The 17,545-nt window shown below is 32.0% G+C and overlaps 2 protein-coding genes across 2 annotated transcripts; both read left to right on the top strand.

Annotated features, from left to right (window-relative positions):
• The first annotated feature begins 2,215 nt into the window (after positions 1 to 2,215).
• Positions 2,216 to 5,132, top strand: LOC137822344 (glyceraldehyde-3-phosphate dehydrogenase, cytosolic). The gene is made up of 12 exons (XM_068627227.1): positions 2,216 to 2,402; positions 2,544 to 2,567; positions 2,671 to 2,771; positions 2,928 to 3,043; positions 3,155 to 3,254; positions 3,474 to 3,620; positions 3,715 to 3,775; positions 3,868 to 3,965; positions 4,081 to 4,223; positions 4,384 to 4,467; positions 4,574 to 4,663; positions 4,815 to 5,132. The coding sequence occupies exons 1-12, from the start codon at positions 2,399 to 2,401 to the stop codon at positions 4,861 to 4,863; spliced, it is 1,017 nt and encodes a 338-aa protein (XP_068483328.1). The 5' UTR covers positions 2,216 to 2,398; the 3' UTR covers positions 4,864 to 5,132.
• A 9,519-nt stretch (positions 5,133 to 14,651) lies between these two features.
• Positions 14,652 to 17,545, top strand: LOC137822343 (glyceraldehyde-3-phosphate dehydrogenase, cytosolic). The gene is made up of 12 exons (XM_068627226.1): positions 14,652 to 14,784; positions 14,931 to 14,954; positions 15,045 to 15,145; positions 15,302 to 15,417; positions 15,529 to 15,628; positions 15,851 to 15,997; positions 16,092 to 16,152; positions 16,245 to 16,342; positions 16,458 to 16,600; positions 16,758 to 16,841; positions 16,948 to 17,037; positions 17,189 to 17,545. The coding sequence occupies exons 1-12, from the start codon at positions 14,781 to 14,783 to the stop codon at positions 17,235 to 17,237; spliced, it is 1,017 nt and encodes a 338-aa protein (XP_068483327.1). The 5' UTR covers positions 14,652 to 14,780; the 3' UTR covers positions 17,238 to 17,545.

Here is a 17,545-nt window from a genome sequence, read left to right as displayed (position 1 = left end):
CAAGGTGGCTTTGATGATTTTCATATATGTTATAAAGAATTTGTTGTTGTGCATATGTTTAGTTAGGTAGATTTTGAGTTATAAATTCGCATCTAGTTATGATCCAAATTCATATGATTTGAAATCTATTTTGAAAGTTTTTTTTTTCAAATTTGTGTTAATTTTAGTTAGTTGATTCGTATTTTAAATAAGTTGAAATAAACTTCTGTTTATGCATGATGACTAAAACAAGTTTTTCAACAAATTGATTTATCGTATCAATCGATTAAAAAACACTTAAAGTTTTTAAAATAATTTAAAAATGATTTGTTTTATTTTGTCTTTTCTATTAATTAAAATCAATCAGTTAATTGAATGAATTGAAACAACGATGAAAAATTAATTTTTCAGCAATAGATTTTTTTTTATAATTAATAAAAATTTAATTTTAAAAATATTTTTCTTACACGGGCTAAATGAGTTTGAACAACTTGCGTAAGGTGGACCAAACACGGGGCGAGTCAGTTCGCATTGCCACCCCTACTTGAAAAAGAAGTCTCAATACCACTCTTACGCTACTAAGGATTTTCCATGTGGATTTGTTGTATCTTCTATCTCAAACCAAAATAAGCACGATTATAAGGATGTACTTTCATCCTCTTCAGATATAATTTATGTTTGTAGTCGTCTTTGCCACATCCTCGTGTTTTATCCTGAATCTGCAAGACAAACACCTGTTCTCTTTGGTGATAACTTATGTCTTAAGGTCGAGTTGTATGCTGTTAATCCCTTGCTTAAGATTGCAATAGAAGCTCACAACCAAGCCCTACAAAAAGCTACTAAGTGGAAAACGATGATCACGTTCTTGTTAGGCTTCAAACCTAAGCCTTGATGCCAACGACTTCCTCCATCCTAGTGGTGTTATCTTCTGATTATGAAAATACGGAAGAAGTTGCCTAGTATGGTTTGCCCTTTGTTGTTGTTACTTAAAAAGGGGGAGATATAGATGTAAAGAAGAAAGAAATGAGTATATGTTAAGGGGGAGATTCCTAAGGAGAGCTAGAGAAGAAATGGAGAGTTAAGTACTTGAAGCAAAAGTAAAGTAGAAGAGAAAAGAGGAACATAGTTTCTTTTGTGTTGTTTTGTTCCCGTGACAAATTGTAACATACCGATGTATAAAGTTTGATGTGTTTGTTGAACAAAATAATTTGTTTTGAATGTTGTAAAACTCTATACTAAAATTACTATGTTTAATGCCTTGGATTCTATGGTGAAGTTGCTCTATAACCAAAATATCATGTTTAAACTTGATTGTTTTAAGCACCGTAAAAAAGGAATTTGTTAGAGAAAAGTCCAACATCCATGATTTTAATTAAGTGTTGAAAATAACAAAACACAAAATATAGTCATATTTCGTTTGTAAGATGCAAGTTTTTGTTCAAACAATAGATAATAATGTAGCAAGTGTTTCATCTGTTAAATGATATAATACTGTGTAGTGTTGTTTTTGTGTCTAATAAGTTGTTTAATGCTCAAATGATACTCACATAGTTTTAAGCTAACATTGTACTTAATAAATCTCTTTCTGCTTATTGTATATTGTAGAAAATGTCCGTTTCTTATGTCTAACTAAGAAGATTTGAAAAAGTTTACGTCACATCAACAATCTATTAAAAAATGAGCTAAAATTACTTTGCTTAAACAACTCTCAAATAGATGTTTTATTAACCTAGAAAAGTTTATCTTACAACTCTATGTTTTTCACAAGTTTAAATAAAAACACTTTATTTAAAAAAATATAAATACATTTATAAATAAGGAGGTTGCTGAGAAACACAATTAATATATGTATGGAATGCATTTAATTGATCTTCTTCATGCAAACTTATTAGAAGCGACATTTAAATGAGTGTGAAAATGTCCAGCCACTATAATAAGATTTGCAACGAGCTTCTTTTCTTTTACACCTATATAAAACTTGTATTTAAGAAGGAGAAAATTTACAACTTAGTTTATCAATTTTTGTGTGAGTTGGATTGACTTACATACTTCCAACAAACTACCAACAGTTTTTAAAGTATAATTCAATACTCATTTCTTGTAGTTTTTATAAAATAATTTCTAGTTTATATATAATTTATAATTTATCTTTAATAAACATTATGAGCATTCGTGTTTGAGGGTAACCAAATCTCACTTTTTTTTTTATATAAAAAAAGAGTGCAATGGAGAGAACGTAAAAATAGGAGAAAATGCAAAGAGGTAAAGTTTCACGGGTCTTTCGCTGGTCTCATAGGTGTCACCCACACCACCTACTACTTTTCATTTCCTTCTTCTATTAAAACCCTATCTCACTCTCAATAACCCACTCACTTCCATTCTCAACACACTCTTCTCTTCCAACTCCAACCAACCAGTCATGGGTATGCATATAACCACCACACCTTTTCCCTTTTCTTTTTCTCTTCTCTTCATTTTCAACTCTTCTCGCTTTCTCATAATCTCACTTTTTTCTTCTTTCTGTTTCGTTTTCCTTTTCTTTTCCAATCAATTTCATGGATCAGGCAAGGTCAAGATCGGAATCAACGGTAACTTATCTTCATCCTTTCTTCTCCCTTCAGATCACTTCAACTTTTTTTCCACTGTTCCGTTTTCGCCTTTTTTAGATTTAATTTTAGTTTGATGTAACAGGATTTGGAAGAATTGGGCGTTTGGTGGCCAGGGTGGCTCTTCAGAGAGACGATGTGGAACTCGTTGCCGTTAACGATCCCTTCATCACCACCGATTACATGGTACCCTTCATCTCCTACTTTCACACCTAACCTTCTCTTCTGTCTCACTGTCAATACTAGAACAAGGTTTACGCTTCAGATCGGCATAGTTTTTCATTTATATTTTGTTATTATTTGTTAGATCTGGTTGTTGACGGTCTTTGGTTGCGTTTGTAGACATACATGTTTAAATACGACAGTGTTCATGGACAATGGAAGCATCACGATGTCACCGTTAAGGACTCCAAGACCCTTCTCTTTGGTGAGAAGGCAGTCACTGTTTTTGGACACAGGTCTATTTTTCACAACTTCTTAATCTGTTCCATTGTTTTGCCATGCATGTTTATCTTGTAAGTGTTCGTTTCTTCACGAACAATGCCGTTAAATCTCTTGTTAATCCTCAGGAACCCCGATGAGATCCCATGGGGTGAGACCGGAGCTGATATCGTTGTTGAGTCCACCGGAGTTTTCACCGACAAGGACAAGGCCGCCGCACATTTGAAGGTTTCTATTTCTAACACTACCCCTTTGCCTCTACTAACTATTTTCACGCGTTGTTATTTTCTGTGTTCCATGTTTGGATCACTGTATCCTAATTTCCCTGCCTTTTTTTTTTAAATATTGTTTGAGATATATATTTTTTTTTATGTTCACATGTACCGATAGTATTTATTGTAAGGTAGAATTTTGATGATTGTTTGGTTTGTCATTTTATTAATCCAGGGTGGCGCTAAGAAGGTTATTATTTCCGCACCCAGTAAGGATGCTCCCATGTTTGTTGTTGGTGTTAACGAGCACGAGTACAAGGCAGAGCTTGATATTATCTCCAATGCCAGCTGCACAACCAACTGCCTTGCTCCACTCGCCAAGGTTTGCCATTTGCTTCATTCTGTGTAATTGATTTTGTTTTGTTGGTTGTGTTTTTTACTATCATAGTTCTAATTGTTTCTTGTTAATTTTGCAGGTTATTAATGACAGATTTGGTATTGTTGAGGGTTTGATGACCACAGTTCATTCCATCACTGGTGAGCATCACTTTTTAGTTGTCTGTTGCATATATTGGCTCATATACATACTAGTTGCTAAGTCTGGTTTATCTTATTGTTTTGCAAACCAGCTACCCAGAAGACTGTTGATGGACCATCAGCCAAAGACTGGAGAGGTGGAAGAGCTGCTTCATTTAACATCATTCCTAGCAGCACTGGAGCTGCCAAGGTGAACATTTGGTTCAATATGTTTTGGTGTTGCTGGCTTTGCCACAAGGTTGATATTGTATTGTGTACAGACGACTCTTTTTGGTTTTTACTTGTTCTTATTTTTGTGTGCCAAGGCTGTTGGGAAAGTCCTCCCTTCTTTGAATGGAAAATTGACTGGAATGGCATTCCGAGTTCCCACCGTGGATGTCTCCGTTGTTGACCTCACAGTGAGGCTGGAGAAGAGTGCCACCTATGAGGACATTAAAAAGGCTATCAAGTAAGGGCGGAATACTTTAATTTTCCTCTTATTGATTGTTGTGTTGTTGAATGCTATGCAAATTTTTCGTGACTTTTGTTATTCGAAATTCAATTCAGAGGTGCGTACATTTTGGGACTGGTCCTTCTCCACTATCTTATATAAATGTTGTGTTTCTCAGGGAGGAATCAGAGGGCAAGTTGAAGGGAATCCTTGGTTACACTGAAGATGATGTGGTCTCCACCGACTTTGTGGGTGACAGCAGGTATAAATCATGTAACAGTTGAGAAGTTATTTAACATTCATGGTCTCCGTTGTTGACATTATTCATTTATCTGTTATTGAACCTTTTTGTCATATAATTGTTCCAGATCAAGTATTTTTGATGCCAAGGCTGGAATAGCATTGAACGATAATTTTGTGAAGCTTGTCATGTGGTATGACAATGAGTGGGGATACAGGTAATCCACCTTGAACCTTTCTGATATTTAACAGTGTTGTCGTGCGTCACATAACAGATTTTTGGTTAATTAAACTCAATTAGTTGTGTTAAATTTGGCCAAAAATTTAATTCAGCTAGATCTAACACCTGCTGTGTTCCTGACCTTGCAGCTCACGTGTGATTGATCTGCTTGTTCACGTTGCCAAGATCTCTCTTTAAGCTGCTACTGCACTGTAGCTTGTCTACACGTGAGTACCGTATGTTTATGTCTAGCTGCGATTTTAGTGTCTTGCTCACTCAAAAATGAGTAGTCTGAATAATCATTGGTTTGCGGAACCATTGTTGTTACCCTGCTAGGAGCTTTAAGCTCTTTTTTGTTTTGCTCTTCTGTGTGCGGAGGGGATGGAGCTTTTTGATTTTATGTACTTGCTGATGTACTCGGCTTTATTGATTCTGATAATAGACATCTGCTCTCCATTTTTCATCCATGGATCTGTAGTGCTTAACCCCCTACTGCTTTGAATAATTTATTCATTGTTTATATATTTCTGCATACGTTTTGCACATTTAAAACTTGGGATTCTAAGCCAACTTTTTTTGGTTTCATAAAACTTAAGCAAAGAATGTTGAAAATTTATACAAAGTTATTATTCCTTAAAATGCAATGCAATGCAAACCAACCATTCATTTAGCCAGTCTTCTTTAGTCTGATTTAAATTCGAAGTGATAATATACGAAAGAGGTGGTATTTACGATCTTTCCTAGGAAGGGAAGGTAATTGGAAATGATATGATTGAAATGTTAAAAAAATATAATTGTGGTATTTATTAATTGATCAAAATATCCTTGTTATGAAATTAGAAAGATAAATGTTTAGATATATATGTTTATATATTTATTTCTAAATTTGAGTTTAAAGTAAAGCATTATGTTTATATTTGTAATTAAAGGTAACATTTAAATATTTTCAATTATGCAATCATTACTAATTAGCCAACTATGCAATTATACTAATATTCAATTATTTTCGAAACTTCACCTTAAATTGTAATTAAAAATTATGTTCACTTACGGATTTATGGCAAAATTAAGGTCAAACATTTAATAAATTATAAATAAATTATTACGGTAATTATTAAATGCCTTCGATTGTTAGGTATAGACCAATAATAAAAGTTTTTTTTTTTTTATTTCAGTTGGAATTATTCACATTTTTTAAGTGATCCGAAATCTAAGAATGTGTACTAATAGCATTATATTCTTAACATATGAGAAGTGAAAATTTCGTTGTCAATAATAAGCGGCAATCAAATTTGGTTCTCTTTAACCTACATGGAATTAAACGTTAAGCATTGCCTAATGCATATAACATGATGTAATAAAACTTGGACAAATTAAACTTCCCCGATCATGCAAAACACGTGCCTATGAGTCCATAATTGCTTGGATGCATAATCAATAATAATAAAGCATCATTCCTCCATGTTGGATGACCATGTTGTTGGAAATCAAAAGTGTATTCTTTGAAAGCAAAGTGAATTTTGTAATGTGTATAGAGCGAAGCTTGAGTGCAATTCCGGTTCAAGTCATAATAAAGAATTGCTTGAGGGAAGACCTTAATGCACACACTCACATTCAGCTTTGGTTCTCACATTCATGGGCACAGTAGTGTAGAAAATGTTGGTTGGAATATTGTGAATGAATTAACATGTGATTAGACTTCCAACAACTTTAAATTTTTAGGCAGAAGGCATGTGGATTTGAAGGACATTTTGTAGTCACATTGCCCTTATTCCTTACATGCATTAATTGAAAATGTGCATTAATTGAAAATCTCACCATGTTATCTGTATAAGGAAATATGTGTTTTAATCCAATTGTAATTGATTAGAGTTAGGGATGTAATCGATTAAGTACTTAATTGATTAAGGACTCAAACTCAATTGTAATCGATTATATTTCATTTCGTGATGTCCAATGCTTAAAATCTATAAGTCATGGCTACATTGACAATTCTTTCATTTGCACACATAATCACCATGTCATACATCCATACACTCTACATAAACATTTACCACATTTACTTCAAAATCTTAAATGAATCTACCATACGAAAGCTCCAATATCAACAAACTCACAAATGTTACAAATGTTATGTGTGTTTTTAGTGGTACTTGAAGGATTTATGCACTTGTACAGTGTTCTTAACTTCACCAAAATGTTCTTCTACACCTAAAAAAAAATACAATATTCAGTACCTCCTCACAAAATACAAACCAAACGGAACTAAAGGGTACAAAGATCTTATCTCAAACTTACAACTTTGTCTTCACTGAAAAGAGCTCTTCTTTTTTCCTTTTATACAATCACACCTCTCCCTAACTTACAATCTGGTCCATAGACATGTGCACTTACTATTTCTTATGAAAAATCACACTTACTCTTTCTTATGAAAAATCACACTTACTATTTCTTATGAAAGAATCTCCTCACTTTACCTTTTCATACAACACGTCTTCTTTGCACAGTGATTAAAGTTGTGACCTATGCAAACCTAATGTGTATAATATACATATACAATGACAACCCAACTACAATTATTTGTCAGTCCATGTGTTTAATTTTTTTAATAATTTCCAAACCATAATTGATTATGACCTTTATGGTAACCAATTAAGCAAGTATTCTTATCGGCTATGATCATAATGTTTCAGCCTTCACCAAACTCATGCAAAGTAAATCACACGTAAATTTTAAATTCTCATGCATGAGCATACTCGTAATTGACCATTCTCATCCAAGTTTTCCACACAAATCTTCTCATTTTAGAATGAGTGACCCTCCCTCGTCCTCTCTTTTCTTTCTACACAAATCACTTCAAATTCACCCTACCAAACATCTACATATGACCAAGTTATCTCAGCTTCCAAATCCTTTAACATAGTGTCACAACCTCATCCAAATAAAGTGTTAGTTTTAAATCATATATGTTACATGTTTAAGATATTTTTTTCTCTTTATATTTTCATATTTCACTTTGGTATGATCACTCATCGGATTATTTTTTTTATACTCGTTTATAGTTCATTATGTTGTTATAATCTAAAGAGGAATGAAATTGGTACAAAAGAATTAGAGAATATAAACTCTTGTGCTATACAATCACTAAAATGACACATGAATATGAACAAGCGTTCTTATAGATAACTCGTGTCTAAAATTGTAAAGTCAATTTTTGAATTTCAAGCTCTATCTACAATATTGACTTCATAACTAAAAACATTTTAAAAAGGTTTTTTTATAAGAAAATATTGTTTTAGTGTGAACTTTACTTGTATGGTTCTTTAAAATGAGAAAAAAAAAATATTTGAGGACTTTTTTAATTTTAAAAAGCTTATGTTTAAGAAGTTATAATATTTTAGTGATAAAAAAGTTCTTGTAAAAATACTTGTAACGCGATTGAACAAAATAGACTTGTATGAAAAATACGTGTAATCTTGAACAAAATAAAAGAAGTGTTATAAAAATAAATAGTAAAACGAAGGTTTAAAATGCAAAATAGGTTTTTTTATCTTTTTAAAATATTTAAAATTCAGTTTTAGTTTTTTTTTTTTTTTAATTCGATCAAAATGTGTCGGCTTATGTATAAGTAGTTTACGAAGGTTAAATCTGAACTTATTTAGAGGGACAAAATCATTTTTCACTCCTTTAAAATATATTATTTTATGCAATGAATTGTTTCCTTTTCAGTATAAAATACTACCCACTTTATACGTTTTCCTCTGTTTTTCAATGTCCAATCATATAAGTTCACAAATACAAGATTTGTTTAGTTTACGTTAAGAATAAATTCTTTGTACTTTACATATATTTTAATATAATATAGAATTAATTCTATTCGATTTAAACTAAAACCAAACAAATGTGGGAAGTTGTAGATTTATGAAGTTGTTTAAGGAAGAAGCTGTGAATTGAGTTTCAGATACGGAAATAATGAGAAAAAGACAAAAGTATATGGTCAAACAATTAAGGCATGCATGTCCTATTATAGCAGTTTTGTGGCATTTCATTGTTTTGTTTCAATCAAAATATCTGGCCACCCTCTAAGCACTGCCACACGTTTGGAACCCTAAAAATAAAGTAAAAAGGCGAGTGTGTGGTTCGAAAATTGAAAGCCACATGTGCGCGAACATTTAAATCTTTTTGTGCCCACTCACTCTCATCCACTTGCTTCCTTTTCTCCTTATAAAATACACACCACATACCTACATTTAGTTTTTTTTCTCTCTTTAAAATAGGATTATCTCATTTTCTTCTTTTAGTGAATCATTCAATTAGTTTTCACCAATTTAATGAATATGAAGTTTTATCTCATAATTTAAGGTCTATTTTATACCCAAATATTTGTTGTCAAAAATAAAATGAATTGATTATTTTTCTCTTAAGTTAAATTTAGTTATGCATGTAACTTTTGTAGAAACTCTTTAAAAGTTTGTGTGTATGCAAGTTAAGTTTAGCCTAGAAAAAACAATTTTTTTTTATCTGAATTTTTTTGTTTAAACGGATTTGAGACATGAAATACTTAATTTTTTTTAATATAATTGTTGAATATAATCAATAAGATTACTACATTTTGTTGCAAGAGAATATGTACTCACAATAACATAGTTATATTACCTAAACATTATATCATATAACTAAATATATAATTAAATATATGCATGTTATTTATAGAGTATTACAAATAGACATTCATATATATATATATCAAAACAACATATAAAAAAAAGAGAATAAATTCTTTCTACCTACTATTGAATTCTAACACATGCTCTAGTGTAACACACGATCATCACATATTCTTTAAAAAAAATAAAGAAACAAAAAAATGGGCTAAGCTAGTATTTTAAAATTTTCAATATAACTTTATATTTAAAGGATACATTCACAACATATGAATAACCATACATCATCTATTTCAATGTACTAAACAACCAAGTGTTTGTTCTTAACTTCTCATATCTCATTCACCATTCAAGTAAGAAATCTAGTGACATACAACAATACACACTTAACTCTACTTCCAGAAGACTCGTGTGTTGAAACTAGACTTAGATATCTACATCTTTCATATTACTATGTTATCATCACAACATAGTCTCTTCTTCAGGAAACCCATTGTCAAGTGACACAGGTAAATCCATATGATTTGTTTTGACCAATTATTTTTCAAACCACAAACTCAGTCATATGAACCTTCTTCGGATCTTAACCCATTAACACTTTCATCTATGTGACTCCAATATATAAGGGGAATCAGAATAATATATTTTACCAAGTTCCAAAATCAATACATCACCTAATAAGACTTCTCTAACTACAATCTAACCCTGCTCTACTTAGGGTCTAAATACAAACCCAAAATTCTGCACTACTTGGCCTAATTCAAGGTTTAACATATCATATTCTACTATGTAAAATTTATTACATACTAAGGCTTTACCCATGATGATAGTAGCTTGGACCAATTGATGTTAGTTGAAGCCCAATCTTCTTAAGTCCTTCTGAACCATAGCCATAATTGTTCCCTAGATTAGAGCTCAACCATCAACTGCTATGTATATTTTATTATCCTAGAATTGACCTCTTCGAAGATGTTCTTAGGCCCAATAAGGATGGGTGGAAGCCCAATCTGCTTGTAAACTCCTGGTCAGTGCTTTAGGTCTTTGACCTCTTTATTTTGTGGATAAGTTTCCATCACCCCTTCCCTCTTGAGAATCATTTGTCCTCGGATATACATTGTTCTCAGTGACTTAGTTTTATTATTGTTCATGACTCGTGCTTCCCTCTAGGGTTGAACACAATCCTATGATAAACACCAATCGGAGCAAGTTACACATATGCAAACATCTTAAGAAGGATAATTCCCTCAGAGATATAATTAAGAAAGACATGACTTCTAAGGCTTATGCACCTCTTATAGAATGAGGAACAAAGGTACATGTCTATAGAAGTAGTTTTATTTTTATTTCTCTATATTTCTCTCTTATGTGGTATCCACGTTTCTTGGAGTTGCATGTGTTCCTTAGGCAACTCAATACAAGGTTTGTTTAAGGAAGAATGGTTCTTATTTTTGTCAATGTCATGGATACACCTAAACAAAAAAATTCTTTTCTCTTATATTTCTTCAAACTTTCTTTTTAGTTTTTCTTATCTAAGCTCAATCATCTTAAACTCTTGTCCAAGGATAGCTACACTGTTTTATTTCTTAATTGTATTTTTTTTCTATTTTTAGTTGGGTTTGTACTTGGTCCTTCATCACTTGAGAAAATGATAAAGAATTGAGTAAAACCTTATTTCCTTGATGAGTGAAAGTTATTTTATTAGTATGATCACCATGAATAGTTTTATGATCAAATTGCTATGGTCATCCTAACAAAAAGTGAAAAACTTCCATAGATATTAGATCACATAAATCATTATCCTCATATTGTCCTATGAAAAACTGTACTCTCACTTGTTGAATCACAACCACATTCCCACCTTCATGAACCCAGTGAAGCTTATAAGGCTTTGGATGGGACATGGTAATGAGTTTCAACATTTGAACTAACCTAGTTCTACATTAGTTGTAGCATGATCCATTATCCATAATGACAAAACAAGTTATGTTAGAAATTTGACAATTTGTTTTAAAAATATTTTTTTGTTGGGATGTACTAGGTTGATTGGGGATGAATCTTTTCATAAGGAGAAGTTCCCTTGAACAATTAAAACATTTGATCTCACTAGTATAAATGTAGGTAGAATAATCTCTCTTTTCTTTTTCTCTCACTTTTTTCTTCGTTATTAGGAGGTTTTATATATTCTTTGTTTTTCTGTCGAGTAAGTTTTCTCCCGTGGATAATCTTTCTTGGCATAAGAACTAGAGTGAGCATTTTCTTTCTTGGAAGAAGATTTTCTTAAATTTTGTCGTTCTACCTAGATGTAAAGTTTTACCAAGTCATTTAATGCTCAACTCTATCTCTTATGTCAAGGCTCAATCCACTCAAGAACCTAGATATGGTGGTGCTTTCTTCCTCCCTAATAACAATTCTCATTATGTAAAATTCCATCTTCTGCCTATATTCTTTCACACTCATGTCTTGTTGATGGAGTCTTTGGAGCTTATTCATATGTTCTATGTTAGAGTATGATGAGACATGTCGACACCTCATGACACTCCTTAGATCATTCCAAGATTAGTTGTGGATATTGCCTGATGAAACACATGGACATAATCTTATCTATGAACATTACTAACTCATTCATAAATGTCATACATGATTAACTCCAATATATTAATTACTTATATATGAATTTTATATTTTATTGATAAAGTCTAATTTTGAATTTGTTGTTAGTCAACAAATCATCCTTGTTGAAAGATAAGTTTGTTTAGCGATTATGGAAGCCAAAGGTTAGGTGTGATTACTGCTGGAATGCTGGAGGAGTTTCTGTTGGCCTTAAAGTGACGTAGAAAATTCCTGGCATGGCTGCTGTTTTTCTTTTTGGGTCCTACCAAAACTGGTTTAGTTCTCTCGTCATGATTGGTGCACTTTTGCTTGTTATTCCTTGTTCTATTTATGGCTTTGCCCCTGGATTTAGGTGCCAACTAAGTGCTGTTATTATTCAGTTTCAGTTTTTTCAGTTCTTCTTATGTTCTTAGCAGTTTTTGTGTGTTTCAATCTTTTTGGGGTGAGTTTTTGTAGGTTAAGTCACACATTGGGTGGTTTCTCTAAGTTTTTGGAGAAGTAACAATGTGATTGATGTATACGGGTTGGAATACTCCTGAAGTATTCAATTTAATTTAACTTATTTTATTGCTGATAGAAAAAAAAAATCCTTGTTGAAAGATGAAGATGTGAAGAATATTAGGATGTGGTGTTTTTTTTTTTATGTTTGTTTGAAAAGTTCTAAATTTATCTAGTTTATTTAAATATATATGTAAATGTCATATTTTTGCTCTTTTTTAGTAAAATGTTTATTGTTACATCAAATATGTAGGTGCATAATAGTGTGTCAACTATTATATTGTAAATATGATATTTTGTAGTTATTTAATTGTTCAAGTCTTAGTTGTTTGAGAATCATATATTGTCATGCATAGAAGAAAATCACAAAATAATTAATTATTTTTTATATATAAATTTTTTATTTGACTTTATATATTTTGTGGCACTTTAAATATAATCGATATAATAAATTGGATTTATTATAATAGTCTTTGACTGATATAAAAAGTTTAAACTTTTTATGTCATTTGGATCTATGTCGACTCCACAACTAATATAAAATATTTTGTAGAATCATATTCAAATTTAGGTTTTTTCTCTTCATATTTTTTATAATTCGTTATAATATATGTTATGTGCTTGATTAAGACTCATACATCGTCAAGAATGAATATTAGTTTTCAATTAATGTTTAGTAAGATTTTTGTAAGAGTTATTATGTTACTTAAATTCTTAAAATTGTTTTTTTAATCACCTTTATCTTTTACTTATAATTAGGTTTTTATTGATCAGTGCTGTAGGAAGACATTTTTTTTTGTAAATTCAAATTAATTTTTTTCAATTTACGTCAATCGTGATTTTTTAGCAAATATCTGTAGTAAATATTTATTTATTATTGCCATATATGTCATTATTGCCAATAATTTGCGTAACAATATATGTTATTATTGCCAATAATTTGCGTATTAGTTTTTTTCCTTAATGTTAACTAGAAAAACTTTCAATCAATATTAACTAATTTTTTTACTAATGTTGATTAGTGAAAATTTTCAGCGGACAGGCAAAAACTATTAACCGTAACATATTAAAAATAATATTGATAGATCTTATCCTAAAATAATTGGGATGAACAATTGAAAGCAATTGACAAATATTAGTTGAAAAAATAACATCAATCAAAATTAAATAAAAGAATCATTAGCAATACTATTTTTAAATTATTAACAATTATTTTATATTTAAATATTTTTAAATTTTAAAAGTAATTAAAATAATTCATTAAAAATTAAAATTTACAAAATATGAATTGCTTTATTAAAAAAAATAAAAATAAAAATAACATCAACTCAAAATTTAATACTTTTTGAATATTTTAGAAATTATAAAATTCTCAATTCAAAGAGAAGGTAAAGTGACTATTACTTTTCTTTTGCATTTTGTTACACTTGCTAAGAAAAACACATTATTATCACAAATAGTTTTAACATTTTTCATCATACTTTTGTCCAAATTCACTTTTTATAAAACTGTTTGAATATAATGCATAAGTTATTATAAAACATAACATACGTTTAGTTCGTACAAATAAAAAAGATGATGTAACTGTAATAGGTAAAAATGTTAAGCAGTATCCTTATTTTAGTTTAGAACTAAAACAAGTTACACAATAATATCAAATAATTCTATATTATTTTCAAATAAAAACTATTATTTGGCAGTTACACTAATTAAGTCAAATCAAGTGATTAAGTATAACATATTTCTAAAGTAATACTGCATAGTCTTTAAAAGTAGTAATTAAAAAATGATTTGAAATCCTCCCTTATTTAAAATTAACAGAAAAAATCCTTTTGAATAAACACTACTAATTTATTATTAAATCTAACTGTTACATTAAAAACAAAGAAAAATAATAAAATAAATAACAAGAAACATAAGTGACTAATTTAGTAAGATAATACATTGGTTAATTTTTATTTTTAACAATATAAGTTAACTAAAACAAGATGATTTGCATTTATTAAGTATAATATTTCTATTAATAACAAAATAACAGAAAATTCAAATCCATTAAGAAACAATTCATCATCAGTTAAGAACATTATTAAAGTAAAATAAGGAAAAATGTAGAAAGAATGGAATATTCGCATATTGCATTGAAACAGAATATGACTGGGATTTCCGGTAGTAATAGTCACGCTCACACGGAACTCACTTGAGGCACGTACCGGTTATTCCGGTCTTTTACTCCTCTCTACCTTATTAAAACCCTACCTCACTAACTCACTTCATCACATCACTCATACTCTATTCTATTCTCTGCCATTTTTTTTCTCCCTGTTCACTCTCACTTCACCAGTTATGGGTATGTTAGTCACCACATTTCTCTCCACTTTTTCTTTTTCTCTTCTCTTCTCTTCATTTTCAACTCTTCTCGCTTTCTCATAATCTCACTTTTTTCTTCTTTCTGTTTCGTTTTCCTTTTCTTTTCCAATGAATTTCGTGGATCAGGCAAGGTCAAGATCGGAATCAACGGTAATTCATCTTCCTTCAGATCAGTTCAACGCTTTTTCCACTGTTCCGTTTTCGCCTTTTTTTAGATTTAATTTTAGTTTGATGTAACAGGATTTGGAAGAATTGGGCGTTTGGTGGCCAGGGTGGCTCTTCAGAGAGACGATGTGGAACTCGTTGCCGTTAACGATCCCTTCATCACCACCGATTACATGGTACCCTTCATCTCCTACTTTCACACCTAACCTTCTCTTCTGTCTCACTGTCAATACTAGAACAAGGTTTACGCTTCAGATCGGCTTGGTTTTTCATTTATATTTTGTTATTATTTGTTAGATCTGGTTGTTGAAGGTGTTTGGTTGCGTTTGTAGACATACATGTTTAAATACGACAGTGTTCATGGACAATGGAAGCATCACGATGTCACCGTTAAGGACTCCAAGACCCTTCTCTTTGGTGAGAAGGCAGTCACTGTTTTTGGACACAGGTCTATTTTTCACAACTTCTTAATCTGTTCCATTGTTTTGCCATGCATGTTTATCTTGTAAGTGTTCGTTTCTTCACGAACAATGCCGTTAAATCTCTTGTTAATCCTCAGGAACCCCGATGAGATCCCATGGGGTGAGACCGGAGCTGATATCGTTGTTGAGTCCACCGGAGTTTTCACCGACAAGGACAAGGCCGCCGCACATTTGAAGGTTTCTATTTCTAACACTACCCCTTTGCCTCTACTAACTATTTTCACGCGTTGTTATTTTCTGTGTTCCATGTTTGGATCACTGTATCCTAATTTCCCTGCCTTTTTTTTTTTTAAATATTGTTTGAGATATATATATTTTTTTTATGTTCACATGTACCGATAGTATTTATTGTAAGGTAGAATTTTGATGATTGTTTGGTTTGTCATTTTATTAATCCAGGGTGGCGCTAAGAAGGTTATTATTTCCGCACCCAGTAAGGATGCTCCCATGTTTGTTGTTGGTGTTAACGAGCACGAGTACAAGGCAGAGCTTGATATCATCTCCAATGCCAGCTGCACAACCAACTGCCTTGCTCCACTCGCCAAGGTTTGCCATTTGCTTCATTCTGTGTAATTGATTTTGTTTTGTTGGTTGTGTTTTTTACTATCATAGTTCTAATTGTTTCTTGTTAATTTTGCAGGTTATTAATGACAGATTTGGTATTGTTGAGGGTTTGATGACCACAGTTCATTCCATCACTGGTGAGCATCACTTTTTAGTTGTCTGTTGCATATATTGGCTCATATACATACTAGTTGCTAAGTCTGGTTTATCTTATTGTTTTGCAAACCAGCTACCCAGAAGACTGTTGATGGACCATCAGCCAAAGACTGGAGAGGTGGAAGAGCTGCTTCATTTAACATCATTCCTAGCAGCACTGGAGCTGCCAAGGTGAACATTTGGTTGAATATGTTTTGGTGTTGCTGGCTTTGCCACAAGGTTGTTATTGTATTGTGTACAGACGTCTCTTTTTGGTTTTTACTTGTTCTTATTTTTGTGTGCCAAGGCTGTTGGGAAAGTCCTCCCTTCTTTGAATGGAAAATTGACTGGAATGGCATTCCGAGTTCCCACCGTGGATGTCTCCGTTGTTGACCTCACAGTGAGGCTGGAGAAGAGTGCCACCTATGAGGACATTAAAAAGGCTATCAAGTAAGGGCGGAATACTTTAATTTTTCTCTTATTGATTGTGTTGTTGAATGCTATGCAAATTTTTCGTGACTTTTGTTATTCGAAATTCAATTCAGAGGTGCGTACATTTTGGGACTGGTCCTTCTCCACTATCTCATATAAATGTTGTGTTTCTCAGGGAGGAATCAGAGGGCAAGTTGAAGGGAATCCTTGGTTACACTGAAGATGATGTGGTCTCCACCGATTTTGTGGGTGACAGCAGGTATAAATCATGTCACAGTTGAGAAGTTATTCAACATTCATGGTCTCCGTTGTTGACATTATTCATTTATCTGTTATTGAACCTTTTTGTCATATAATTGTTCCAGATCAAGTATTTTTGATGCCAAGGCTGGAATAGCATTGAACGATAATTTTGTGAAGCTGGTCATGTGGTATGACAATGAGTGGGGATACAGGTAATCCGCCTTAAACCTTTCTGATATTTAACGCTGTCGTGCGTCACATAACAGATTTTTGGTTAATTAATTAACTCAATTAGTTGTGTTAAATTTGGCCAAAAGTTTAATTCAGCTAGATCTAACACCTACTGTGTTCCTGATCTTGCAGCTCACGTGTGATTGATCTGCTTGTTCACGTTGCCAAGATCTCTCTTTAAGCTGCTACTGCACAGTAGCTTGTCTACACAGTAGTACTTTATGTGTACGTTTAGCTGCGATTCAGTAATGTCTTGCTGGAGCAAAAATGAGTAGTCTGAATAAATTATTGGTTTGCGGAAACAGTGGTATTTACCCTGTGTGAGGAGGAGGAGCCTGTGCTCTTTTTTGGTATTTTGTCTCTTAGTGAAGAGGGGATGGAGTTTTTGGATTTCTAGATACTTGCTAATGTGCTTTGGCTTTTTATGTGCTTGCTATAATGTACTCTATCTATTGTTATAGTGGATATTTGACCGTCCTCCATTTTTCA

This window comes from Phaseolus vulgaris, chromosome 9 (genome assembly GCF_000499845.2).
Source record: "Phaseolus vulgaris cultivar G19833 chromosome 9, P. vulgaris v2.0, whole genome shotgun sequence".
In the NCBI taxonomy this organism is placed as follows: domain Eukaryota; kingdom Viridiplantae; phylum Streptophyta; class Magnoliopsida; order Fabales; family Fabaceae; genus Phaseolus; species Phaseolus vulgaris.
This window is presented reverse-complemented; position numbering and strand designations above follow the sequence as displayed.